Consider the following 27,225-nt stretch of genomic DNA (forward strand, 5'->3'; position numbering starts at 1 on the left):
GGGACTCGATCCCGGGACTCCAGGATCATGACCTGAGCCGAAGGCAGTCGCTTAACCGACTGAGCCACCCAGGCGCCCCTAAATTTGGATTTAATTTAAACAAACTTGATTTTGACACTAGTGGGAAAGCGAACAGAAAAGCCAGTGTTGAATAATGAATTGATGGTCTGACCTGGAACAGATCCTGTTCTTTCCCTTTTTTCCCCCTGGTGGAAATCTTGTTAGGCTTGAGTAACTAAAAAGCCATGGCATCACCACTTCACCTCCATAAGCTTCTGGTCCCTTTAGTAAGTAATGTCTGCAGTTTGGGTGGTGGTTCCCCAAACTGCCTGACCCTCCTCTTGGAGTTTTATTAGAAAAATGTGGAAATACCATTTTTCTGTTTGTTCTCAAAACTACCATAGTGCTTACTATTTGGTCTCTGCCTAAAGAACATTCTAGACGAGCAATAATTATATGAATTCAGACAGTTACTTAGGATGTGAGTTCCTCTGTAAAGTGTAAATCCTGCCTTGGCAATAAGGTGGCATCCTGGCACAGACTGGAAGCTTTTTGAAGTAGTTTACAGCTCCTGGCAAATGGCACAGCCACAGTCGATCTGAGCCTCTCGGTCTGTCAAAAATCCAACAGGAAAGTGAAATTAAATGGCTAGACTGAGGATGTTGATTTTAGGAAAATAAGAAATGAGTTTTAGAATAGGGGAGAGAGGAAGCAGGCAACCACTGCTGGAGGCACGTGTTGTTATGCTTTTTATGTGTTATTTCTCGTCCTGGATGAGGGGTTTCCACAAAATGTGCTGTCACTGAAAAAGGCACCTCCTGGCCCGTGAGAGCCGGGCCGTTTTTGTCTTCCCCAGACAGGTTCCCTGGATCACAATGGCAGTGTTCCCTAGTTGGTACTACTGGCCTAGAGTGTCTGTCCTTTGTGATGAGTTCTTGGCTGGGGACGTGGGGCCGCCACTCACCCTCTTGGGCCGGAGGATGAGCAGAGTCACCCGGACGTTCACTCTCTCCCAAGCTCCTCTGGACAGGCCTCGGGATGCAGGCTTTTGAACGCATTTGGCTTATTGTCCGGGCAGCGCTGCCCTTTCACACAGTGGTTTTCTTTTTTTTTTTTTTTTAAAGAGATATGTATTGTTCTTTTCTTTCTTTTTTTTTTTTTTTAAGATTTTATTTATTCATTTGACAGAGAGATAGAGACAGAGCACAAGTAGGCAGAGTGGCAGGCAGAGGGAGAGGGAGAAGCAGGCTCTCCGCTGAGCGTGGAGCCGGACGCGGGGCTCGATTCCAGGAACCCGGGATCGTGACCTGAGCCGAATGCAGCCGCTTAACTGACTGAGCCACCCAGGCGCCCCAGTGGTTTTCATAATTACACATCATGGCACACCTTCTGCTTTTGTACTCTCCCATTTCACTTGAGGTGAAAACCTGGCATAAACTGTGCTTGGGAGACGTGTGCCACTTAGGGACATAGAAAAGCAAATTATTCCTGAAGGGAGCTCCTCATTCCCGAGCAGATTAGAGGAAGTGGTTGCAATAACGCAGTCAGGGATACTGTGGGCGCCTTTCTCCTCTCGATAACCTTGAGGCCAGCAAAGGACCAATACCTCGGGTACTTTGAGCCTTTCAGCAACACATTTTTGGTATTTGCACAAATGTCAAAATGTGAATGGTGCTAATTTGGAACTGAGTGGTTAAAAAAAACAGCTCTAATTTTTTGAATAGTTGTTAACCCTCGTGGTTCAGAATTTAAAAGATACAATAAGGTTTACAGGGAGAAATCTCTCTTCCCCCCCATCAAAGAACTCTGTTCCCTTTTTGAAGGCAGCCATCGGTGGCAGATTTATACTTGCATGAGCCACATATGTCCCGTGGCCCCCCGGCCCCCCTTCACACACAGTAGCACTCTGTGAGTCCTGTTACCTTGCTTCCCTGCTTTTCTTCCCCCAAATGTATCCTGGATAGGATTCCGTTTGTATCAGTTTATAAAGAATGCTTCATGCTGTTTTTCCCGTGGCTGCATAGTATTCCAGTGCATAGATCTACTGTTAATTAGTCCCTTCGTAAGGCGTGTTTAGGTTTTTCCAGTTTTTAGCTAAGACAGCATAGTGCTACAGTAAATAACCTTGGACACAGTTGTTTTGCATGTGTGTGAGTGTACTTGTAAGTAAATCTCTAGGGCTAACTTGCTGGTTCAGAGCATATGTGCATTTGACATTGTGGTAAGTATTGCCAGATGTCCCTCTAGAGAGGTTGGACTAGATTACATTCCACCAACCATAAGCGGGATCCGCAAATATGGTTGTCCCCCCTCCACTTCCAGACCAATGTCTTATCAGGCTAATTGATCTTTGCTGATATGACTGGTGAAAATGGTATCTAGGTGAATTTTTACTTCGTATTTCTCTTATCAGGAATGAATCATGTTTCTTTTACAAAGGGCAACTTTTTATTAGTGTAAGAACTGTGTTCTCATTTCCTGTGAACTGAGACCCTTTGCCCATCTTTTTCTGTTAGGTTGCTGGTTGCTGGTCTTATTGACGTATAGGAGGAATTGTGTATTTTTGACCAAGTCAAGATGAACCGTAGGTGAGACCTGATGGACTACGTAACTCTTATCCTTTCACAGGTTGACTACCTTGAAATAGTTCCAGATACTGGAAGGTACCCTGTGGCAGTGGCCACGGCTGGAGATCTGGTATACCTGCTAAAAGCCGAAGACTCTGCCAGAACCCTCCATTATGTCTACGGCCAGCCCGTCACGTGTCTGGATGTCTCAGCCAGCCAGGCTGCTTTCGGTGTGAAGAGTCTAGGATGGGTATACGAAGGAAACAAGGTACAAAAATAGTAAGATGTGTAAGGAATAAAAAAGAACATCGATTTTTATTTTTTAGAAGGCAATTAAAAAATTAAAGCGGATACATTTTTTAAGGTGTATTCAGGCAATATATATTCAGCATGGTATAAAAAGAAACCTCAAGCACTTCTGAAGGATATAAAATGAAAAGTAATTGTTTCCTTTCTCCTCCCTTTCCCCAGCCCCACTCCACAGAAGAAACTATTAAACAGTTTTTAGGTATCCATCTAGAAAAATTTAATGCACTTATAGGTACGTTTGTACATTAAAAAATGAGATCATAGTATACATACTGTTCTGTACTCAACATTTTTGTTCAGTAATATACCTTGGAGCGCATTCCGTGTCAGTACATAGGATTCCAGCGTATGCTTCCGACCCACAGTCTGTTTATCCAGCCCCCTCACTGGTGGGCAGTTCGGTCGTTTTCACTGTTTGGGCTCTTACAAACCACGCTACAATGTGTATTGCAACTTCTGAAAGTCCTTGTGTAGTAGATCTCTAGGATAAATTCCTAGCAGTTATGTTGCTTGGTCAGAGGGTATGTGCACTTAAGATGGTGATGGACATTGCCAAATTGCCCTCGGAAAGGGTTGCAGCAAAATTTCTCACCAGTAGTGCATAAAAGTGCCTTCCGATCATCTTTGAGTCAGAATTAAGGAGACAAGTTTTTAACTGAAATTCCTTCCATGATGACTAAATTTTATCACTACCTAGCATTTTACTATCCTGACTATAGGCCAAGTACTTAGTCTTAAAGCTGATTTATCTCTTTCTCTGCCAGTGAAATCAGGGGAGAAAGGGATCAAGTTTTGTTTTGTTCTGTTTTTCTCCAATTTGCCTGCTCTTGACCCTGCTGGCAGTGGGTACAGTCCTTGGGAAGGAGCTTCCTTGAGCCAGCAGCCCCTCTGATGATGCTTCTCCTTCTGGAAGGAGGCCTTCTTCCACAGAGCAGCATTGCGACCTGGAGAAGAGCCAGGCTCTGGATGCACACAGCCCGAGTTTCAGGCCCAACTCAGCAGTAACCTACCGCCCTGTGTGACCTTAAGCAGGTTGCTTAACCCTTCTGTGCCTCAGTTTTCTCATTGGTAAAAGGGAGTTCCGAATAGTACCTACTTCATAAAACTGTAGGGTTCGATGAAAACCTGTCTGTAAAGCTCGTAGGCATAGTGCCTGGCACGTGAGCGTTACCATCATGGCGCTTCCTGTTTATTTCCTCCACTCATAGTTTAAGTCTGGCCTCTGGTTGTGATTTTTACATCTTGTTTCCCCTGTGTATAGTCCCCTCTAAGATCAAATCTCATTCATCAAGGTGTTCACTGGTTTTGCAACTTAGTAAATGTGCAAAGAACTGAAGCATCCCGGATTGCAGTGACTTACTCTTCGTTCGGGAAGATGCATAAAGCAGTCAAAAATACATGTGGCTTTTTGCAACCTCACTGTGACAATGGACTCCCTTTGTGCTCTAGTTAGCCTGTTTTGTGGAAGCACATTCAGCACAGCTTAGCTGGAAAGATAGACTTAGGATGATTTAACTCCTGTGTTGTGCCTTCCTGGGAGGTGGGGGAGGGGAGAGCAGTTGGTTTCCTAAGGCAGTTTCCTTTCTCTGGCTTTGAGAAAACCTTCTTTTCTGGTCCCCGGTGAGCTCATTTGTTGAGAGAAGAGAGACCTTTTTGCTGTCTAAGTTTTCAGCCATCGTACTTTCATGTTTTGGTTATCTCCTTCATGTCTCAAGTTCTCAGTGTAGTGAGGTGATAGTTATATTTAGCACTAGCCTGGCTTAAATTTGTCCTATTTTAATAAATTTTTCATAGGCAGGTCCTTTTTCTCTTTGACTTACCTGAGTGGATGTATTTGAGAAACCAGTCAAGGGATAGTTCAGCACAAAATTAGACTGGGTGCATCCTTTGGATATTGACTCAAGGAAGTGCTGTTTTGGATGTCTCGGGTTTTCCAACCCAGTTAAAAGCACTAATTAGGGGCACCTGCGTGGCTCAGTTGAGCATCTGCCTTCAGCTTGGGTCAGGATCCCAGGATCCTGGGATCAGCCCCATATCAGGCTTCCTGCTCAGCGGGGACCCTGCTTCTCCTTCTCCTCCCCCCTTGTGTGCTCGCTCACTTTCTCTCTCTCACTCTCTCTTGCTATCTCTGTCACTATCTCTGTCTCTCTGTCAAATAAATAAATCTAAAAAAAAAATAAAAGCACTAATTATTAGAATCGGCTGAATAACCCACTGATTTTATGAAAATTCACTTTTAAAAGTTTATAGTCCCTCAAATAAGTCATTACCTGGTATTTTTCATTGGTGTTTTAGAATGAAGAGTGGAAGTTAATTTGCTACAAGAATGTGTTTCACGATCTCTTTGAATCTGATGGTACCATTAGTCATCCAAGTATTTTGTGAGTGCAACTCCAAACCCTCCAACACTTGTGCGGGTAGATGGCTGGTGGTTGTTAGTAGTGCGGTAATAACTTTGCATTGAGATGTTTCTCCAACATGAATGCCATCCACTGAAACGTGAGGGAGGCCAAGCTATGTCTGTGAAACTTTCCTCAGTTTTGAGGAGGCAGCACTTTCCATCTGATTGTGTTCAATGGATTCTCTGCTTGTTTGAGAAAAACCTGCATTGTTAGGAAATGTAATTGTCCCGTAACATTTCTGGGTGAATTAAGCCATGTCATGGGTGGCTCTAAGATTTTAGTATCATCCTGCTGTCCTATAATGTAATACCATAATTCCCAAACAGTCTCACGTGCGGTGCTCAGCGTCACTGTGCTGGTGAATACCATGTTTTGGCTCTATCTGCTTTGGCCCGGCAGCACGTGGCCCAGCACGTTTTATTAGGTTAGTGTGAGACTATTAGCAGGAAGAGTTTGCCTGCAGCTATATACACGTGGGGCTTTGGGTCTGTGCCTCTGGCCTGTGTATTTAGGATTCAGATGAAGGCTTTATGAGAACAGAGAGTTTGGTTTATCTTCATTTGTATTGATACGGAACTGAGGTTTAGTTATAATCCGTTATTGATTAACTGTGATCAAAGCAGATGGTGAAGTCCAAATGTTGATACAGAATTTGAGTCAGCAACCAGAATTTCCCCAGCCTGTAGAAGTATTCCAGCGGTGTTATTTGTGTTCAGTTGGAGAATATTCTCGCACCATATGATGATCACATTAACATTTTATAGGCACCACAGCTATCTGAGCATCAGATAATGATGGTTTCAGATCCATCCGTTCAGACATCCAGCTAGCCAGCCGGACACACGTTGGGCACAGAGAGTTACAGAACACCAGTTGCGTTCCTGGCATTGGAGTGTTACAACAGCATTCTGCACAGGCTTCAGCAAATTGGCACTTCTAGAACCTAGCCCTGTTAATATACACAGTCTCCTAAGGAGATGAAACCAAGGAACATAGCACAAATGTATTTAATCTCAGGGCACCTGGGTGGTTCAGTTGGTTGAGCATCCGACTCTTGATTTCCGCTCAGGTCATGAACTCAGGGTTGTGAGATCAAGCCCCGCATCAGGCTCCATGCTGGGCATGGAGCCTGCTTATTCTCTCTCTCCCTGCCCTTCTGCCCCTCCCCTGCCTCACATGTGGATGCATGCTTTCTCTCTCCCTCTCTCTCTCTCTCTCTCTCTCTTTCTCTCAAAAAAGAAAAGAAATGTATTTAGTCTTAAGAAAAGGCTTGTAAATACAGCTGGTGGTTCAGCTGTTTCCAGCTCAGGAAGGATCAGAGAAAAGCTCTGGTACCTCTTGGTTTGCCTGTGTGCAGGGATCCAAAGGCTTACACGCTCCAGAGTTTTAATATTGCCTTCTTGGGCTCTTGGCTTCAGTGGCACAAATGACCTGAAAGGTGGCCATTGCTAAGTGGCATGTGATGGTGAGGGAAAGCAAATGTAATTGCAATTACTCTGGTCTCCATTGTGCTGCAATGCAGAAATCCATGTCAACTCTGTTACCAACCCTCTAAAATGTGTTTTTATGTCTCACATTTACTGAATCTGTCAAAAACACTTCATCCATGAAAATGGTATTTATGATACTGTATTATCTTTATTAATTCTTTTGCTGCTTGAATTAAATCTTGCTCTCAGAGGTAGAGAGAAGATAGAATTGCCTCATTTAAGAGCATTATGTTGACGATGAGTCTCATGCCTCATAAAGGAAAAAGAGAGACCCACTTAGGGCTCTTAGCATCCTTCTGTGTATTTGGACATATTTCCTAATTTAGTTCTGAAGTACTTGGCATTCGATGGCAGATCGTATTAAGCATCACGCGGCATGCGTCCTAATCAGGGTGATGTGAGTGAAGGAACCCAGAAGGCTGGACTGTGTGTGACAAGGACACTTGCCTGGCGCTGCTGCCTCCGCTTACATCACGCTGGACAGTGACTGCGAACGTCTCCTGTGATAATCGTTCCCTAAACATGAACGTGAAAGGACTCTGGATTGGCGGGGGGTGCTCATCACGAGGTGAAATATCAGTCAGAGAGAGCCTTGGAATCAGAAACGCAGCACCTGTGAGTTTGGGCCCCGCTCTCCCATACCTACACTAGAATATGAAATCCATCTTTTGCTCAGGGTTCTATTCCAGAGAACAAAAACTTGGTATTTTACAAGCAGGATGACTAATTTAGAATTGAAAGTTCACAAAGTAGATGGCTAATTTTCTTTTCACTCTCATCTTAAAACCTTTAAAAATTTTTTTTTTTTTTTTAAGATTTTATTTATTTGCGAGAGAGAGAATGAGAGACAGCACGAGAGGGAGGAGGGTCAGAGGGAGAAGCAGAGTCCCCGCCGAGCAGGGAGCCCGATGCGGGACTCCAGGATCATGACCTGAGCCGAAGGCAGTCGCTTAACCAACTGAGCCACCCAGGCGCCCCTAAAATTTTTTATATATACTTTGTTCTTGGAGAAATTTAGGAAAATAGCTCTTGGAGACCAGTTTTCTTGGGTTACTGAGTGATGTGGACTACCAAAAAGATCCATTTTTGCTGTTGAGATTGCTGCCATTGTTAGTGACTCCTTATTAGACACATGCTGTATGCTAGATTTCTTTTTCTTTTTTTTTTTTTTTAGATTTATTTAAGAGAGCGTGCACACACACATGCGAGTTGGGGGAGGGGCAGAGGGAGAGGGAGAAAATCTCAAGCAGACCCCCGGCTGAGCACCGTACCCGATGCAGGGTTTGATCTCTTGACCTTGACATCATGACCTGAGCCAAAACCAAGAATTGGACACGTGACTGAGCCCCCCCCGACACCCCCGTGTGCTAGATTTCTGACTGGAACTGGAAACCGAGATGAATCAAACATGACCTCTGCGTGGGGCTTGCTGTCTTGTGGGCCTTACCAGCAACTTAGCAGCACAAAAGTGGTTTTCTCGCCATCAAGATGGGCCTGAGGCCCTGTGGAGGCCTTCTTACTGAAGTTGCTGAGTGTCAGAGCAATGAAGAGTTATACAGATAAATAGATGATGATGGAACATTCAAATGCTTTTCGTATGCGTTTTAGCCCTGAAATGGTATCAGGAGGAGATAATGGTTCTGTATTGTTAATGAATAATAATAAGTTCTCACGTGTTGTGGAAGCCCTGAGGGAACCTCCATGGCTCTAGGGTATCTCAGGGCATGGAACCTCTGACTTTGGAGACTTTGGGACCGCCCCACCTCTGACATCCTGTGCAGTCATGGCGGGTGACTCCGCCAAAGGCATTTCTTGGAATACTGCTGCTGGTCATGGAAGCTAAGAGGGCTGTAGGGTCTCTGGTGGTCCTGAGCCACTCCTGAGAGGGTGCGATGAAGCCAGAGGAAGGAAATAGAGGGGAGAGTGTTTTCAGCTCCAGTCAAGTGGTGGGAGAACCACTGGGGACTCAGCAAGGTTCTGGAGTCAGCTAAACCTTAGACGGGTCACTCGCATGCCTCAGGCTCCCCGTTTGGAAAGGGAGAAGACCTGGGAAAAGCAGGTAATGGGCTTTGCGTGGGGCTGGTGCCCAGCACTTGCAGGTTCCTCTTTCACCTCCCCACCCCCTAGCTTTAAATCCGTTGGAGTTGATCAGGAAAGCCTGGGTAGGGGGCAAGCCGAGGCAGAGGCAGCAGGCCTGAAGGGGAGGAAGTTTGGGGGGGGCTCGGGGGAGCAGCACTGGGGTGATGCAGGCTGGAACACAGGGACTAGTGCAGGCAGGGCTAAAGCCATGCTTGCAGTGATAGCAATCTGTGGTGCTTCACGAGATTCATTTTCCTGAGAATTGTTTTGGAAGAATACATTTAGAACAGATAAGGGATGGATCAATTTAGCTGCTTGCAGAACAATGGAGCAAGTTAATGTGAATGCTGAGTCACTTTGTGTCAAAGCCTCTGACACACGAAGCCTTATTGGAGAGGACTGGCACTGTGTCTTAAACATCTTTTGTCTTCACTCACATTTGCACGATTTTTGTATACCAACGACATTTGTGTCATTTTCCAATTTTTAAAAACATGGACCAGTATTCTTGAAGCTCTGAGCAAGATTACAAGATGATTACACTGAAGTATATGATGATCATTGCCTTTCTTCTCTTTTGCCTCTTGAATCAGCTTAGAATTTTATTTAGGCCCTATTTTTCCCCCTCTCTTTTTTAATCGAAGTATAGCTGACGTACAATGTTATTAGTTTCAGGTGTATAACCTAGTGCTTTGACTGTTCTCTACATTGTGCTGTGCCCACCATGGTAAGTATAGTCACCATCTGTCCCCATAAAATGTTATTACGGTATTACTGCCTATATTCCCTGTGCCGTACTTTTCATTCCCATGACTTATTTATAACTGGAAGTTTGTATCTCTTAATCCCCTTCACCTATCCAAAGAAGATCTACGGATGACCTGTTAATAGGGCCTAATTTTTCTAATGGCTTTCTTGATTATTTATGTGGAATTTCCATCCTGGTTTACCATTCCACACCCATGGAAGAATGTGAACTTGGAGGTGACCTTTGTGTTTGTTTCACCTCACAAATAGGTACAGCTTTGGTGAGTCTTGGAGTCAGTATGGCCCAAGCAGCAATTAGGTTTTGTTAGGGTTAAAAATTAGCTTGCTTTGGGGCACCTGCGTGGCTCAGTCGTTAAGCGTCTGCCTTCGGCTCAGGTCATGATCCCAGGGTCCTGGGATCAAGCCCTGCGTCGGGCTCCCTGCTCGGCGGGAAGCCTGCTTCTCCCTCTCCCACTCCCCCTGCTTGTGTCCTCTCGCTGTGTCTCTCTCTTTCAAATAAATAAAAATCTAAAAAAAAAAAAATTAGCTTGCTTTTCAACTGATAAAGATCAAGGAGGGGCCTATGGGAGTGTTTGTCTTTGCTCTAGAAGTAAAAACAGTAACACTGTAGAATCGGAGGCATGCTCTGGTATATAGATGTCTGGACCTTTGAAACACATGGGTAGTTTGACGGAGAGCAGGAGAAAGAAAGCACACAGAAAATGACCTGTGTGAGTGAAATTTCAGGATATTTAAGACATTTTATTGTTTTCAAATACACCTAGCAGCTTAGACTAACAAAATATTATAAGTTAGAGAACTTTGCTTTTTATTCAATACATAGATGGAATATGATTTATTCATTTACTCAGCACTCCAGTTTCAATGAGGCATCACGTTGGAGTGGGTTAATAATTATAAATTATTGAGTTGCTTATGAGTCCTAATGGACGCAAAGTTACTCTTTTAAGCATTCTCTCTGTGTGTTATTAATTTGCACAGTAAAGGAAAACTCCAGCTCAGTCCAAGTTTGAGCGATCATATTCCAAATTAAGGAATTTGAGATGAGTAATGAGGTTTACAGTGTGTCACAGTGAGGCCAGGAATCCAACAGAGCGCCCCTCACCAAATGTCCAGGGTCGCTAGATCCCGGGAATAGGTTAGGTTACATGACAAAGGGGAATGAAGGTGGAAGAAGGAAGTAAGGTTGCCAATTTCCTGACCTTAAAATAGGGAGATTGTCCTGGATTATCTGGGTGAGCCCCGTGTAATTGCAAGGGTCCTTAAAAGTAGAAGAGGGAGGGAGAAGGGGAGGCCAGGGTGGTGTCATGTGAGAAGGTCCTGACTCCCTGTTGATGGCTGGGAGACGGAGGGAAGGGGTCCAAGAGCCGGGGAACGCAGGCAGCTTCTAGAAGCCGGAAAAGGCAAGGAAACGGATTCTTCCCTTGTCTTCAGCTAAGAACATAGCTGACACCTGGCTGTTAGCCAGTGAGACCCACAGTAGGTTTCCATCCTACAGGATTGTAAGATGGTAACGATTTGTTTCAAAAAATAAAAAAAGGAGGCCAGGAATTGTCTGAACTGCAGGGCATGCAGAAAGCAGCTCTGCTGGGACCTGGGCCCCAGCCTCTGCTCACCTCTCCTGCCCCAGAAACGTCCACTGATAGAGGACCAACTGACTGGACCTGGACCAAATTCAATACCCAGACCCTTTGGATCTTTCTAGGTTAGGCCCTCTGGTTCAGGCTCCATCTACTCCCCTGGGTGTCCTCATTGCACTGCGGTGTTTCCTTGGGGTGTGAACTCTTAGGCTCACAAAAATGAAGTGAAAATAATTGCTCCCCAGTCCCCCCTCCGTCACTGGTCCCTGCTCTTTCCCCACCTCTGCACTCTTATACCACCTGTCGGCATACCTCCTCAGGGTCCCATCGGGCTTTACCAGAGCAGTGTATGCATGCTGAGGACTGTGGGGTAAGGCCCTGGTGCCAGCCGTCAGCCTGGCCCTCAAGACCTGTAGGAGTCAAGGTCCTGCTCTCCAGCCCACACCTCCAGAATGAGTCCCTTGCTCCAGCCAGGCTGACAAGGTCCACAACATGACATGTCTGTTACTGACCAGTGGAAGCATTCCCTCTTTCCCTCCTGTCTCTCCATGTCCTTTCAGGAAAGGTCTGTCCAGAGTCCCACTTACCAGAAGGAGCCGTACTGACACTCTGGCTCTCAGTGAATACCCTTCTTCTCTGACTTGGGTTGTACGTGGTCTAAATCTCACCTTTTGGTACTGTTACTGCCCAGCATTCTTCTTAACTAGATTAGCATTAACTGGGAGGCAGGAAGTGAGCATTGATAGCTGAGTCATACTTCTGTCATGGTGGAGACTCATTTTTGGCTTGGGAGGCAGTATAGATGTAGGACGGGGTTCTCAAATGCCAGGGGACATAGAAATATGTGGATCTCTGGACCCTAGCCCCAAGGCTTCTGAGTCGGGGTCTAGGGTGGGGCCTGAGAATCTGCATGTCTGGCAGGTGCTGTGATGCTCCTCGTCCTGGGGCCACACTCTGCGCACCGTGGGGTAGAGGTTTAAAGAGCAGGGGCTTGGAGGCCCACCCCAGGTTTGAATCATGGTTCCAGAACCTCATCACTGTGTAAGTGCTCCACACCTCTGTCTCCTCATGTGTACAGCAAGTAAAATCATGGGACCCCCACCATATGGGACTGCGGGGAGCAGGTGAGAGACTGCATCATGGTAGTCTTTTGCACCTAAGAGGACACTATAAACATTAGCCATTATTAAGAACCATTTTTCTTGGAAACCAGGAAGGCATTGTGATAAGGTGGCAGACACTGACGTAGGGATGGGACTGGCTGGGCTCTGCCTGCTGTGTCCTTGGCCACTCTTGCCACCTATGTAATTGGGGCAAGCTTTTAGGCCTCTGCGCCTTCGTGCATGAAATGTAGGCAGTAGTATTTGTCTTCCACTTGGTGGTTGTGAGAATCACATGGACTATTCTGAAAGGATTTATGTGAAGGAATATCAGGATTATTAACAGGTATTATTTATAATATTCTTTATGTGCAAAGCCCTTCTGAGCTCGTGTGTGTGTGTATGTATGTATAGTCCTGAACCACAGCTGTAGCGTGGACCGCCTGCCCAACACCAAAGGCCCTGACTGTTGAGCGCATTTGTTCACTCTTCCCCGTCAGCTGTCCTGTGTGTCTGGGGTCTGATTTTAGCCGCACTCTGCCTCTCTGCCCTCCTTTAAGCCTTTGTCCAGTCTAACCTGGGGGCAAGCTCGAAGTCACCACCCTAGTCAAATGGGAACCGAGAGCCCGGCCAGTGTGACAGCCTGCACGTCAGGTCCGATGTTAAGTCTGTGGGCTTGTAGATTCCGTCACGTAGTCTGCAGCCTCCATTTGCCTCCCTGTATGAGAGCGATGGAATGATTTTCTCATGGGGCTGTGAGCAGTTACTTGTGGGTACTCTTTGGGAAGCACTTGGAAACTGCCTGTGTTCTTTGATACCATGAGGCGTGTTGGGAGCCTAACAGGAGGGTGGGAGGATTTTCAGCTTTCGGTGATACGTTTGCAGAATAAGTCTAATCATTTCGTTGGGCTGAACGCTCTGACAAGGAACATTTCCTATTGGTTTTATGTACCCCCTTCACCAGTTCTTTGTGGTCACATCTCTGTTCCTTATTCTAGCACTAGGACATTGTCGAGAGAGAGCCCTGCAGCAAAGCAGAGAGCCCTATTCTGCTCACTCCACAGAGCAGACCCGCCTGCCTTTATTATTTCCAGCATCTACGGATGTAGGGTTGAGGGAGCGGGAGAGAGATGAGGATTACGTCTGCCTGCATTTTCACCCGAGCGTACTGTTGCTCTCTGGGTTCTTTTCAGGTTTAGGTCACAATAGGTGTTGGTTTGGCCTCGCTCTGGTCCTTTGTAGACATCTGCCCACACCACAAAGCCCCCACGTTTGGCACAGACCGCGGTGATTGGCAGTGCCTTCCCAGGCAGAGTCCAGTCCTGGAACAGTGGGGGTTGCAGGTGCATTGGCACGTGGTGGTGGGGAGCGCACGCGGGCCTTGCCTACCCAGCGCCTGGCGACACTCGGCAACACCGTCCCGTCCCTGAAATATCTTGGCCTTGTGGGCTTGTCACTCCAATTAGAACTTGAACGTGAAAGCAGCCCAGGCTGCTGCTCCCATTGTGCTGCCTTTGAGTGTGGCCTGCGCCAGCAGCACGTTATGGAGACCGTGGAGGGGGTGCTGCCCCTCAGGGGTCCGCGCTCAGGCCGGGGGTCCGTTCCTTCAAGCCTCACACCGTGCTGCTTACTGCTGCTAAGTGCACCTGGGAGGCAAGTTTCTGTTTGCCAACAGAGAGTCACCTTTGGGATGGCGGGGACAGTCATTGTGCACATGTTCACAGATTCGCCCTGTTACCAAGCCTCCCGCTCTGACTTCTCTCTGGCCAGGACTTACAAAATAGTCTCTCTGGCTGATTGTCAAAAATTACATCATATCGGAGTAAACTGCTTTTAAATCAGCCATCCATTATTCATGTATATTAACTGCTTTTTTATTTTTTTATTGGCTGTTTTGTGTATGATTTACTCTTTTCTCACTAGGCCCCCCTTTCTCCCCAATTGTCTGTCTTTCTCATCGTTTTTTTTAAAATCTTAGCTCATCTGTGAATTTATAGAGGCTGTTCACTTAGCTTTGTATGCGAACATGAATATGCAGACCCTGCATTTTTTGTAGTGAAAATTTTAACGACATTTTTGCGGGTCATATTTATGTTGGGTCAGAAAGGCAACTTGGGTCGTTTACGTGAGTAAATTCTACCCCAAAGACTGAGAAGTCTTTTTCTTTTGTGTCTTTTTTTTTTTTTTTAATGGGTATTACTAGTCTTGCACTTCAAGATCTGTACTGAATGAAACTGTACCTCCCACTTCTGAAACAGCTGAATATGTCACCACGAGGGCAAAAGCAAATGGACTTAACGTGTTCATTTGTCCGCGTGCAGCAGATCTCTACTGTGGGCCGGTGTGCCGTGGGCCTGTGATCGACAGATACAGGCAGAGATGTGTAGCACTTACTCATTCTTCCATCAGATACATATTGAGTCCCTCCTTTGTGCCAAACACAGCACAGGTCTCCAGGAAATATCTGTCCACTGCAGACCGCAGTGCTGGAGGGTCCCCTGGGCACCTGGCATCCGTGTGGTCGTGGTGCATTGCCCTGATCCATGGCACTCGTCTGGAAGGACTGGACGCAGTCTGTTCTACTTATGTAACCCCAAATCGGCACTGTTGTCGTAGAGAGTATTTGCATACTTTTAAGCACATTTACCTGAATCTTGGCTCACTGTTCCTTCCAGCATCTCAGGCTTTTTTTTCTGGACTAATTTTCCATCTTCCTTTAGTTGAGGGTCTCTTAGGCACAGGACTTCTCTGTGTTTTTATCCCAAGAACCTATTTCACCTCAGTCTGAGGTAGTTTTGCTGGTCTTTTCTAACTGTAGGCTGACAGTTCTTTTCTCTCAGCCCTTTGAAGAGATTATTGGTTTTGACTCCATTGGGGCCACTGAGCGCTTGGCTGTCAGTCTAATGGCCTTTGCTCTCAGGACTCTTTCTCTGCTTTTGTCTGCTTTGAAGATCTTTTCCTTACTTGTGTCTGGTTTCTCTCTGATGTCTGTGAGTGTGCACGTACTTTTATTTTTCCCGTTTGGGATTTCTGTGCTGCTCTCCTTCCAGTTGTAGAACATTCTGAGCCATTGTCAGAATTTTCGTCTCCCTCATCCTGTCTGTTCTTCCCGTCTGGAAGTCAGGGTGGATGTATATTGGACCAGCTTGTTCTCCTCTGTGCTATTCACTGCTCACTCACACTTTCCGCCTCTGCCTCTCCGTGTTGTGTTCTGAATGGTGTCTTCGGTTCATAGAATTCTCTTGGACTCTAATTAGTGGTTTAACTTATCCATTGCCTTTTTAATTTCTAGAAATTCCATTGGTTTTGTTTTTCCCGAGGCTGCTTTGCTGCTTTTGATCCCTCACCCTCTTTTATTTCTATAAACATTTTCAGCATACATTTTTTGTTTTATTTAATAAATATCTGATATCCTTGGAAGTCTGATTATTCTGTCTGTTTTCTACCTCTCATTTATGATTTGTTTCTTTCTGTATTTGGGATTTTTTTTTTTATTATTATGAGCTCATATTTGGCTGATCTTGATTTGTAGGTTTCCTAAGGGGTTGTGAGAGGGTCTTCCTCCTGAGAAGACTCTGCCAGGTACCAGGAGACAAGTTACCAACCTGAAAATACTTTACTAGGCATGAGGATTTTTGGCCTTGCAGGTAGTATAAATTCAGAGTCTGAGCCTGGGTGAGGGCAGACCCAGAGCCCACATTTTCCATCCTGAGCTGAACCTGAGGCAGACAGGTTTCCAGGTAGGCTCTCTTTGCCAGTGGATTGGCTTTTTCCCCGGTTTGCTTTTTACTGAGTGTACCTATCCATACAACGGCCCCAGTTGTAGCAGACATCTCGGTTCTGGTGTTCCATTTGGTGCTGGCTGGAAACTTCGCCTCCTCTTTCCCCAGTTCTAGGCTCCTGACGTTGGCAGACGTCCTCAGAGCAGCCCCTGACGTGAGTGCTGCTTCCTTTTCTGGTTTTAGCGCCCTCTTCATTTTTGGCTCCTCAGAATTTCTCAGATTTCTTAGGAGTTAAACAGAATGTCTGAAGAATGTTTAATAGACTGAAACTTATCCAGCATTTTCAGTGTTTGTAAACAGGAGGGTTTTCCACATATTCTAGTCTGCTGTGTTGTCAGGGTAAAACCTTAGCCTGGATACAGTTAGGGTGTTCTAGAATCTGGATATTCTGGAGAGAGATCTGTAGAACCTCCTATTGTGAGTAGGATGAAGTGATTCTTTGTATAGGCCAGTAGCAAAATTAGGCATCCCGAAATGGGGGGAGAATGTGTCAAGCAAAAAAAGGCGTCTCTGGGTATTTATTATGAACCAGACTGTGGTGAGCTCTGGGTTTGCCGGATACCACGTACCAATCAGTTAATCTCCAAGCACATGCTGGGTCCTTGATCAGTGCTGCGGGAATGAACGATAGGATTTCGGCCCCAAGGAACTTCGAGCCTAAGTTTGAGCAGTGTTTTACAGCACGTGGCGTGGTGCTTGGTCACAGAGCCTCAGGTGGCCTGCCCAAAGGAGTCTCCAGTGTTTGAGCACACAGGTCTGGGAAAAAAGCTGATGCACGGTTCAAGATGGCCCCTTGGGAACATCGCCTAAAGTGTGTAGCCAGTAAATACCTTCAATACTGACAAGAGGGGAACTTGTCAAATTGAACTCTGCCAAGGGTGCAGAGAGAGCACGAAATAAGCTTCATTGGCATGGAAGAGGAGAGAACATGAAGGTTATTTGTTTTACTCTCTAGAATTTGGCTTCTTACCATGACTGTCCCCCTCGGAAGAGCAAAGTATGTGTGGTAGTGATGGGGGTGGCTTCTGAGGGAATCAAGAAAGAAAGTAGGTAGATTTTGTCATCTCCAAGGATTTCAGATATCCTCTCCCACACCATGCCTTTTATCTTTGACTCTCTCAGCCCAGCATCTCCCAACCTTTGGCTCTCTTTGTCACTTCCCATTTTTAAAATGGCGGCAGACAAGTGTTCTTTAAACAAGCGTGCTTTTTAATTTTTTAATTTTATTTATTTTTAAGATTTTATTTATTAGAGCACGTGCACAAGCAGAGGGAGTGGCAGGCAGAGGGAGCAGCAGGCTCCCCATTGAGCCAGGAGCCCAATGCGGGACTCAATCCCAGGACCCTAAGATCATGACCTGAGCCAAAGGCAGATGCTTAACCGACTGAGCTACCCAGGTGCCCCCACTGTGCTTTTTTAAATGCTACCATCTTGTAAGGAAGCCTTCTGACCACTCCTCACTCCTTTGGAAAGGCAATGCTGGGGTCCTGAGGAGGTGAGCCAGTTGCTCAGGTTGTTGGTATGATGCCTTTGGCAGATAGAGGAGTATGAGGAGGACTTACTGTTTGGGTAAGTTTAAAATCAAAACAGAAATGGGGCTCCTTTCTTCATTCATCAGTACATGACCAAAAATCTGGGACTGCAAGGCTCTACAATCTCTTCATAGTGATTTCTGTATGCAACTGGGTCCTGTTTCATTATGAAGGTAATAGCAGTCCCAGATTTAGGAAGCATTTGCAGTGCGATACTCAGTTCTCACTGGGTGGGTGAAGGACCTCACCCCACTGCAGGGACAGTAGCCGTTTCTTAGCTCTTTCCTTCCTGCTTTGGTTGGAAAGCCAGTCCTGGGCACACTCCATATTCTGGGTCACACCTGGAAGGTACAGGGCCTACCTGCACCAGGGCATCCCAGATGTTGGCCCTGGGGCTGCTACCTCCTTCCTGATTGTAACCCTGCCGCCCCTGCCATTACAACACCAGATGCAGGGACATGACTGTAAGGTGGGTCTCCTCAGAGAGGCAAGTCCCATGTATGGAGACCAGGACAGCTGGGGGCCGTGCAGCAGCTGGTGAAGAGGTGGACCCTTTCAGCTGGCAGCAGGCTGAGGCTTCTGCATGTCAGCCGCCATCCCTTGTCATCCCAGTACCTACTGCAAAGATGATGATTAATAAATATTTGTTGACTTAGCTGTTGAACGAATTACATTATTGGTCTAAAAAAGTAGAAACAACCCAAGTAGCCATCAGTATGAAATTACATATCCATAGAGAAATTCTGTGCAGCCATTAAAAAGAACAAGATCTATCTATAAAGACCAATGAGGAAAAGGACTCTCATGTTGTTTAGGAAAAACAAGTTGTAAAACAATATAATCCCCTTCAGAGGAAAAAAACAGTTTTATACACACAGAGAAACAGACAAGGCAGACCTACGTCTAGCCGTATATACACTGAACTGCTAAAGGGTGGTTATTTCGGAGATCTACAGTAGGTTACCACTTCTTATTATGTCATTCTGTTAGAATTTGTTACAAGATCTATTACGCTTGAAATCAGGAAAAAAATAAGTTGTTTAAGAAAAAGATTTCAAAGAAATCTGAACAGCTGCCAAAATTGAAAGTTTGGATTCTAAGACTAGGATTTATGGAAATACTTTAAGGTTTCTAAGAAGAAAAAAAAAGAACTTTCTGCTGAAGTTCTTTTTAAACAATGCTTGTTTCCATCAGGTGCTCTCTCAATAGATCTCTACCTGGAAGCCAAAGAGCAAGGCACACCACCCAGTGTCCTCTGACCGCACACGCATCTCCTGTAGTTCTCTCTGGAAAGTAGATGCCGGTCTTAACCTTGTCACTTGAAATCATTCTTAAAATAAAACTTTGCTCTGTAATCACTTATGTAGGCTCTTTTGTAGCATACACTTGGTACCTAAAGGGAAAAATCCCCAGCAATATCTATTGATTTGGCGGTCACATTAGTGCAGAACATTTTCTCTGAGATTTTAGCTCTGGATAGTATTTGCCTTCTTTCCAGCATATCCATACACCTCTGAGAGGGAGTCAAGTGGCCATGGGTTGAGACTCACCCAACTAGGGCAATAAAGAGAAAAATTAGTCTAATGCATGGTCTTAACAAGAGGGGGGGAGTGTGAGCATGAATAATTAATCTCACTTGTCTGTGGCAATCAGATAAAATGAAGTCCCATTTGCTCAACCTTATTAAAAGAGAGAGAGCGCGGGAGGGAGGGAGAAATGGTAAAGGTCATTAAGGGACTTTTAACATGGAAAGACCCACCTCTGAGATGGGTAATGTGTTTTCTAATCTCTGTGGTCTTTAACTAACCCTAATGGTAAAGGTGCTCTTCGGATATTCGGATTCATTGAATTATTAAACATTTCAGAAAATACTTGACTCTTGACTACAAACTTTGATACCTTTATGATGAATTTGCAGTCTTTCTAGAGAGGGATCAGATTTCCCTGTGTCACTCAGAGATGACCCCCTCCACTTGTCAAAGAAGAATGAGAAAAAGTAAAGACGGACTCAACACTAGATTTTCATTCTTACAGTTACCACAGACATTTGCATATGCAGCTTTTAGGTTATTCACTATAGATCAAAGATTTGATTATTTCTATGTTCTTACTTGAAAGAATAACTTTTTTTGGGTATTTTAGAATTGTTGAAATGTTTCAGAATTATTAGAACTATTTAGTATTCTTTGAGTTTTTTTCAAACTTATTTTCAACTGCTTGAAAACAAAAATAAAACTTAGCTTGTTCTCTGTAGTCTTAATGGATTAGGAAAGCATTTAAAATTTGAAATAGCCTCAGGGCGCCTGGGTGGCTCAGTCGTTAAGCATCTGCCTTTGGCTCTGGGTGGCTCAGTCGTTAAGCATCTGCCTTTGGCTCAGGTCATGATCCCAGGGTCCTGGGATCGAGCCCCGCATCAGGCTCCCTGCTCCGCAGGAAGCCTGCTTCTCCTTCTCACACTCCCCCTGCTTGTGTTCCCTCTCTGGCTGTCTTTCTCTCGGTCAAATAAATAAAATCTTTAAAAATAAATAAATAAATAAATAAATAAAATTTGAAATAACCTCTTTTCCTTTCAGGTGCTGCTGGTAATAGTTAACATGATAGTCTTGTTTGAACTGTGAAGCATTTCCAAAGACTCACTTGTTAGAAATGTGTGTTGACAAGGAGATCATGGTTTTCAAGATGGAGACCATCAACCTCTCAGTACTGAAATAAGAATCTGTATCCTGATAAATTGATAAATGTAAGGTTGAGAAGAAAAAGATAGCACAAGATTTTCATGTGTGTGCAAAGGGAGGAGAATCTCTATAAAATATTAACATTAAAACTTTTGAGTCCAGTCATTTTAACCACATGATCAACAGAATAGAAGCATGCTCAGAAGTGTGTGTGTGTGAGAGAGAGAATGAGGAGGCTTTTGAACTGTGAATTCTGGGGACAGGGGCTGTATCTTAAGTATTTACAACAGTGACTAATCCACAGCAAGCATTTTTTTTTTAAGATTTTACTTATTTGAGAGAGAGTGAGAGATCACAGAGGCAGTGGGAGAGGGAGAAGCAGACTCCCTGCTGAGCAGAGAGCCTGACATGGGGCTCGATCCCAGGACCCTGAGATCATGACCAGAGCCGAAGGCAGACACTCAAACGACTGAGCCACCCAGGCACCCCCAAAGCAAGCATTTAATGTTAATTAATTGAATTACTATGGGGTTTTTTTTTTTTAGTAGAAGACTTAAATAATCTTTAGAAAGATTCCTTATGAATCATCCTTTTTTTTCTTTTTGCTGGAGAGAAAACAGAAATGTTCAGTCATAATGAATACATTGTCTAGAGATCAAGGATACTTTATTTGCTTTCACACCTTATAGAACAGGACCTCCTAAAATTAGCATGTGGAGAGTGGCTAAAGAGAGAAAGGTTTGGGAATGTCAGTTATACATCAGTTAAAAAACTTTTTTAACATTCGGGAATAAGACTTTGTGTTTTGGTTTGTAGTTTAGTCTTAAAGAATCATCTGTCATGTAGTGATTAACTATCCATCCTGGAAATTTTTACCTTCTGGGATAGCAATACAGAGAGGGGAAAAATAAGAGAACACAGGCTGGCTCATCTGCGGACATCAGAAAATCAGAAGGTACCTTCCAAATCCGACACAGTCAGTGACCCTTAATTTCCATGCTGCTCTTTCTAGGTTAGGAAATTGGGCTACTTAATGTCCCCATTTGGCATTTTCCTTTGTGTCCTATGATTTTTGTACCTTGGCCTGAGGAATTCTTTGGATGTTCTTTTGTTTTCTTTTGCATCTCCTTTTGTCATTCTAGGAGCCATATCCCTATCCTGGAAAAGGTCAGGAAATTACTCACAGCACATCTCCATTAAGGGGAGCTGGGTGAGGGCGCCTGGGTGGCTCAGTTGGTTAAGCGACTGCCTTCGGCTCAGGTCATGATCCTGGAGTCCTGGGATCGAGTCCCGCATCGGGCTCCCTGCTCGGCGGGGAGTCTGCTTCTCCCTCTGACCCTCCCCCCTCTCATGTGCTCTCTCTGTCTCATTCTCTCTCTCTCAAATAAATAAATAAAATCTTTAAAAAAAATAAAAAAGGGGGAGCTGGGTGACGGGGCGGGAACGAGAAGTGTTGGATGGAGGCCTGCTGTCTGCTCCCGCACACCCACGTATCTTCCTTCCTTCCCAGATCCTGGTGTACAGCCTGGAAGCAGAACGCTGCCTCTCGAAGCTGGGCAACGCGCTTGGTGATTTCACTTGCGTCAACCTCAGGGACAGCCCTCCCAACCTCATGGTCAGTGGCAACATGGACAGGAGGTAGGTGTGAGTGAAGAGCCACGTTTTTAGCCCTGGCCATTTGTGCCGGGGCTTTGCCCCTCCGCTGTGCTCGCTCGTTCCCTCTGCTGCTTGCACGGCTACGTTCTCACTCCGCAGCCTTGCCTGCCTCAGTTCAGCCTGATCCTTAAATACCGTCTCTGTGAACTTGGAGAACAAAGTCTTGCATTAGGTAATAGTTGGACAGAGCTGTATCTCTGCCTCATTTCTGAAACACCATGGGAAGGTGGTCTTTTAAGCCATTTGGTGGACACAGTTGGTGGAAGGTCCAGTGAGACCACTTGGAATATCTTTTGTCCCCCTGCTGCAAAATTTGTTTGGCATTTAAAAACTCACTTTCTAATATTAAAAACAATAACCTAAGGGCTGAATCATGTTCAACAGAATAGGGTTGCCTGCCAAATGATGTCAAGAGTGTATTTCAGAACACTATGGTGTCCCTCTGGTGATGGGGGGAAAAAGGGACTTGATGGGAACAGATTCCAGTTTCTATTTAGCTGATTAGCAGTCTTCTCTTTAACGCTTTGGCTTAGGGAGTCGGATTTTCCTGCTGCAGGGTCCAGTGCCAGCCACGGACGCTCCAGGAACCATCAGCACGAAAGGATTAAAGTGTTTGAAAAGACTCTCTGAGTCCAAATTGTAGGTCTTTTTCCCTCCCCGTTCCCTCTCCCCCTTGTCTTTTCTTTTCCTTGTCTTTTTTTTTTTTTGGCTGGTTAGCTGCCGTGTCTGGTCCAGTGCCCCGAAGAGAGGTAGCATGGCTGGAGGCAAGGGTCTGCCAGCGCCCCCTCCCCCGGCCCGGCTGCGGGCTGCAGGTGGTGGGCTGCTCGGTGGGGGGGATCAGATCGCGAGGCGGGCACTCCCGTGTGCCAAGTCTCAGACCTCGGCCACACCAGTGCAGCAGCTTGCAAAAATAATTATCGTATCAAATAATATTTTCAACTCCTGACCTTCACCCCGCTGCTACCCCCTTACCTTAGAGCAGAAAGATAATGTGAGTGTGCTCTCCTGACAGAAAATTGTTTCTCAAGGCTTCCTAAAATGGCTGATAATTTCTGAGCTCGAGAATTAAACTCCTCAGTGTATGTCCAGTGTTTCTCTTAAAAACAAAAAACAAAAAACTAGGCTTGGTAAGTGGCCCCACATGTGGCCCAGCAAACGAAACCTGACTGTTTTGCAGTTTACTCCCATGTTGTAGTTTCCAGACCGAGCCATACAAAGGCTCCATGCTTATCTGGTAGGATCCCCCCCAGGGACCGAGCCGCTCCTATCCTTTCCAGGAGAGCGAATGCAGAGGGCTCTCGGGGGCATCCAAATGGAAGGGTTTAGGGTTGTAGGTTACACTTCAGAGTTTGTTTACAGCATGAGCATTTGGGTGTTCAACTACAGCTAGGCTCCCAGGAAACCACCGTAGTGTTCCAGAGAAGAGGCCTCTACCGCCTGCATAACGTAGCCCAGTCAGCTGTAGGGGGACAGTTAAAGCCAGACTGTCCTGACCCTTGTCAGCTGAACAGCATCTTGCCATTAGGAGACCCTCAAACTCCGTAAAGCTTTGTCCTCTGGAGCAGGGCTGCCAGAAGAGAAGCTAAAGGCCCTGTGTAAAATGGCTCTCTGGTCCTGTTCAAGTGCAGATTTGCCCGTGGGAAGTCTGTTTCGTTAGGAAACCAGTGTTATGGTGTGGTTTTGGTTTGTTTTGTTTTTTAATCCTCTGTCTCTGTGGTTGTAAAGAACAGACTAGTGGCTTGGAGTCGAGAAGGGGGGTATGCAGAGTGGCGTTTCATCAGGGCAGTCCTAGACCTGTGCTGGCTGATTGACCACTGCTGGGACGTCAGGGGCTTGCTGTCGTTCCTTATGATCAGAATAGTAGTGTAAGCAAAATGAATTTGAAACACAGGGGTTAAAAAATTATACATCTGGAAAAAAGAAAGCATAAGGAATCTAGACTCTCAAATCTAGCAGAGGGAAGGGGTGTGCGTGTGTTTTCAGCAGAGGCTTACTGGCTAGGAGTTGGATCTCATTAGAGATGTACTCACAGGCTCTTACAGCTTATGGTTTATCTCGAAAGTGGGAGTAAGGGGTCAAATACTATGAAGAGAACTATGTACTTGGTTGTCACTTAATGGCAGATGCAATTTTAAAAACCTGGAACCCCCCCCCTTTTTTTTTTATACTTAATTTCTACTGTGGTCTCTTAGTGCTCTATCAGTAACTTGAGAATGAAGTGGACTCTAAAGATACATAAAACTGTCCCAGGTTAAGACAAAAATAATTTTTCATGCAAATGTAAGGAAATTAGCAAACATGGAGTTTTGTAAGGAGTTTTTTTTGGGGGGGCAGTGGGCAGTGAGGGTAAAATTTAAAGGAAAAGAATAGCTCGCCTAGCATCTCACCCTTTCCAGAAAAGACAGAGTCTGATAAAGACAAAGGGAATGATTAGGGTGGAAATAGTTATTGTTGGCTTGTGCTTCTCCCTTGCACATTTTGTCCTTTCCTGCTAAACCGAGAAGAGCGAGGAGTAACATCAGGAGTGCGCTCGTGTCTGTTCTCCTCACCAGTGTCCAGTGCTCAGTGAGTGCTCGACACCAAGTTTTGTATTTAGTCGAAGATACCCTTTTTACATTTTCACAGCTGTGCAATCAGGGCGTGTCCTTTATAAGGACATCTTAAAATTGGCAGTATTTTTAGATGTTACACAAAATAATGGTGCTTCTTATGATCAGTGGTATTTTCAATTAAATGGAAGTATGCGTTTGCTCAATGAAGGCAAAATGAATTAATGGCTTAGGAATGAAAACACTTACGAGAAGCCTGAATAGGTTACCAAGAGAAAGATGGAAGGAAATAGGCCACTTTGTTGTTTAGTTTAACCTCTGTTTGGGGTTCACTGAGCGTTTAATCTGTGCATTTATGTCTTCTACCAAATTATTATTTCTTCAGATGTTTTTTCTGCACTAATCCCGTTCTCCTCTCCTTTTGGGACTCAGTGATGTCAGACCTTCTGATATTATCTCATAGGCCACTGATGCTCTCTCTCTGTTCGTTTTCTTCCCTAAACTTTGTCCTTCAGATTGTTTAATAACTCTTCAATTTAACTTCAGGTTCAATGACTCTTTCCTCTGTTATATCCATTCTCCCTACTGAGCCCATCCAGTGAATTTTTTATTTCAGATCTTTTGAGTTCAAAATTTGCATATAGATTTGTTTGTCTGCTCAGAACATCATTCTTTCTTACCATTTTACCTTTATTGATGATTCCCCAAATCTGGGTTATTTGTTTTTTTCCCTTAAGAGTAGGTCACATTTTCCTGGGGTTTTTTGGTTGGTTTGTTTCTGTGGGGTGTGGGGGGGTGTATGTCAAGTAATTTTGGATTGTATCCTGGACATTTGAAATATTATGTTGTGTCCACTTTGGAACCTGTTGTATAATCCTCTGGAGAATGTTAAGATTTTTGTTTTAGGGGGTGTCTGGGTGGCTCAGTTGGTTAAGCATCTGACTCTTGATCTCAGCGTCTGTTCAAGCCCCATGTTGGGCTCCATGCCCCAGCGTGGAGCCTCCTTTAAAAAAAAAAAAAAGATTGTTGTAAATGGGGAGTGACCCTGGTTAGGTTCAGACTGCAAGTTTTATCTTCTGTGGCTGGTGATTCCAGTGTCAGCTCAATTTTCAAAGGTTTTGTTAATGCTTCTCTGGCTCTGTCCCACACATAATGTTACTCAGGGGTTAGTCTGAGATGGTTTTTTATTTTTTTAACTAAAGTATAGCTGACATACAATGTTATATTAGTTCAGGTAAACAACATAGTGATCCAATAATTTTAGCCATTTATGCATTATCACCAGGATAAGTATAGTTACTATCTATTACCATACAACATTCTTGACTGTATTCCCTATGCTGTACTTTTCATCTCTGGGACTTATTTATTTTATACCTGGAATATTGTACTCTCTTAATCTCTCTCACAATTTTGTTCATCCTCCCCCGCCCCCCCCCCACCCCCAACAACCACCAATTTGTTCTCCATATTTATGAGTCTGTTTCTGTTTGTTTGCTTGTTTTGTTTTTTAGATTCCACATCTGAAATCATATGGTATTTGTCTTTTTCTCTTTGACTTATTTCTCTCAGTATAATACCTTCTAGGTCCATCCGTGTTGTAAGTGGAAAGATTTCACTTTTTATGGCTGAGAATATTCTATTGTGTATATATACCACATCTTCTTTGTCCATCCATCTATCAATGGACACCTAAATTGCTTCCAGCTCTTGTAAATAATGCCACAGTGAACACAGGAGTGCATGTATCTTTTCAAATTAGTGTTTTTATTTTCTTTGGGTAAATACCCAGCGGTGGGATTTTTAATTTTTTGAGGATCCCCCATACTGCTTTCCACAGTGGCGGCACCACTGTGCACCAGTTTGCATGCCCACTAACAGTGCCCAGGGTCCCCTTTTCTCCACATCCTCGCCAACACTTATTTCTTCTTGATACTAGCCATTCTGACTGGCATGAGGTCATAGCTCATTGTGGTTTTGATTTGCATTTCCCTGATGATAAGTGGTGTTGAGCATCTTTTCCTGTGTCTATTGGCCATCTCTGAGTCTTCAGAAAAAAATGTCTATTCCGGTCGTCTGGAGACGGCAGTGTGAGCTGAAATCCCAGCCTTTGCTGTACTGCACGGGAGCGGTCCTGCACACAGCTCAGAGACGAGCCTGATGGCTCTGGGGGGCCTTGTACAAACAGCAATAGGCGCTCCTTCAGTTTCTTCCTCTCTTCATCCCGACACTTTCCGGCCTTCAGGGGCTCCTTTCTCTTGGGCCTCTGACCAGAAGTGAGAGTTTCTCTCAGTTTTCCCTGCCTGTTTCACTACCACCATGCAGCTCTGTGGTAACAAAGCAAAAGAGAAAAGAGCGGGGGAAATCCCCACAAAGACATCCCTTCCCCAACACACACGTTCTTGGGACTGGAAGGGCCCTTTTCCTTGGTTCTTCAGAAAGCTGGTGTTTCTTTTGGAGTATGAGCTCCTACACCACCACACGACTCTTGGAGTTCATACGTGGGGCATGGCTGAGAGAAGAGGGAAAAAACTGGAAACCCATTCCCCATGTGGCCACTTCCTCCACAGCCCACCATCCCAGAGTTGACTCTTCAGTGTCCTCAGGTGTTTGCTTTGTGTTTCATCCAGAGGATTTGGTTGTGGTCAGCAGGAGGCAGGCAGTTAACAGGCTTCATTCTTGGCCAGAACCAGAACTCCCACTTTCTCTTCAATGATTTAAATAATGAGTAGTTGG

At 44.9% G+C, this 27,225-nt stretch overlaps 1 protein-coding gene across 2 annotated transcripts in view; it reads left to right on the forward strand.

Annotated features, from left to right (window-relative positions):
* Nucleotides 1-27,225, forward strand: part of FBXW8 (F-box and WD repeat domain containing 8) — a 120,530-nt gene that overhangs the window by 80,426 nt on the left and 12,879 nt on the right. For both annotated transcript variants that reach the window (XM_064578452.1, XM_064578451.1), the window contains exons 7-8: nt 2,629-2,835; nt 21,795-21,922. In XM_064578452.1, coding sequence (XP_064434522.1) covers nt 2,629-2,835; nt 21,795-21,922 — 335 coding nt within the window. The remainder of the gene's footprint in view (nt 1-2,628; nt 2,836-21,794; nt 21,923-27,225) is intronic.

Source organism: Mirounga angustirostris, unplaced genomic scaffold (genome assembly GCF_029215605.1).
Source record: "Mirounga angustirostris isolate CCGP_5_RB_7025 unplaced genomic scaffold, mMirAng1.0.hap1 SCAF_14, whole genome shotgun sequence".
Classification (NCBI taxonomy): domain Eukaryota; kingdom Metazoa; phylum Chordata; class Mammalia; order Carnivora; family Phocidae; genus Mirounga; species Mirounga angustirostris.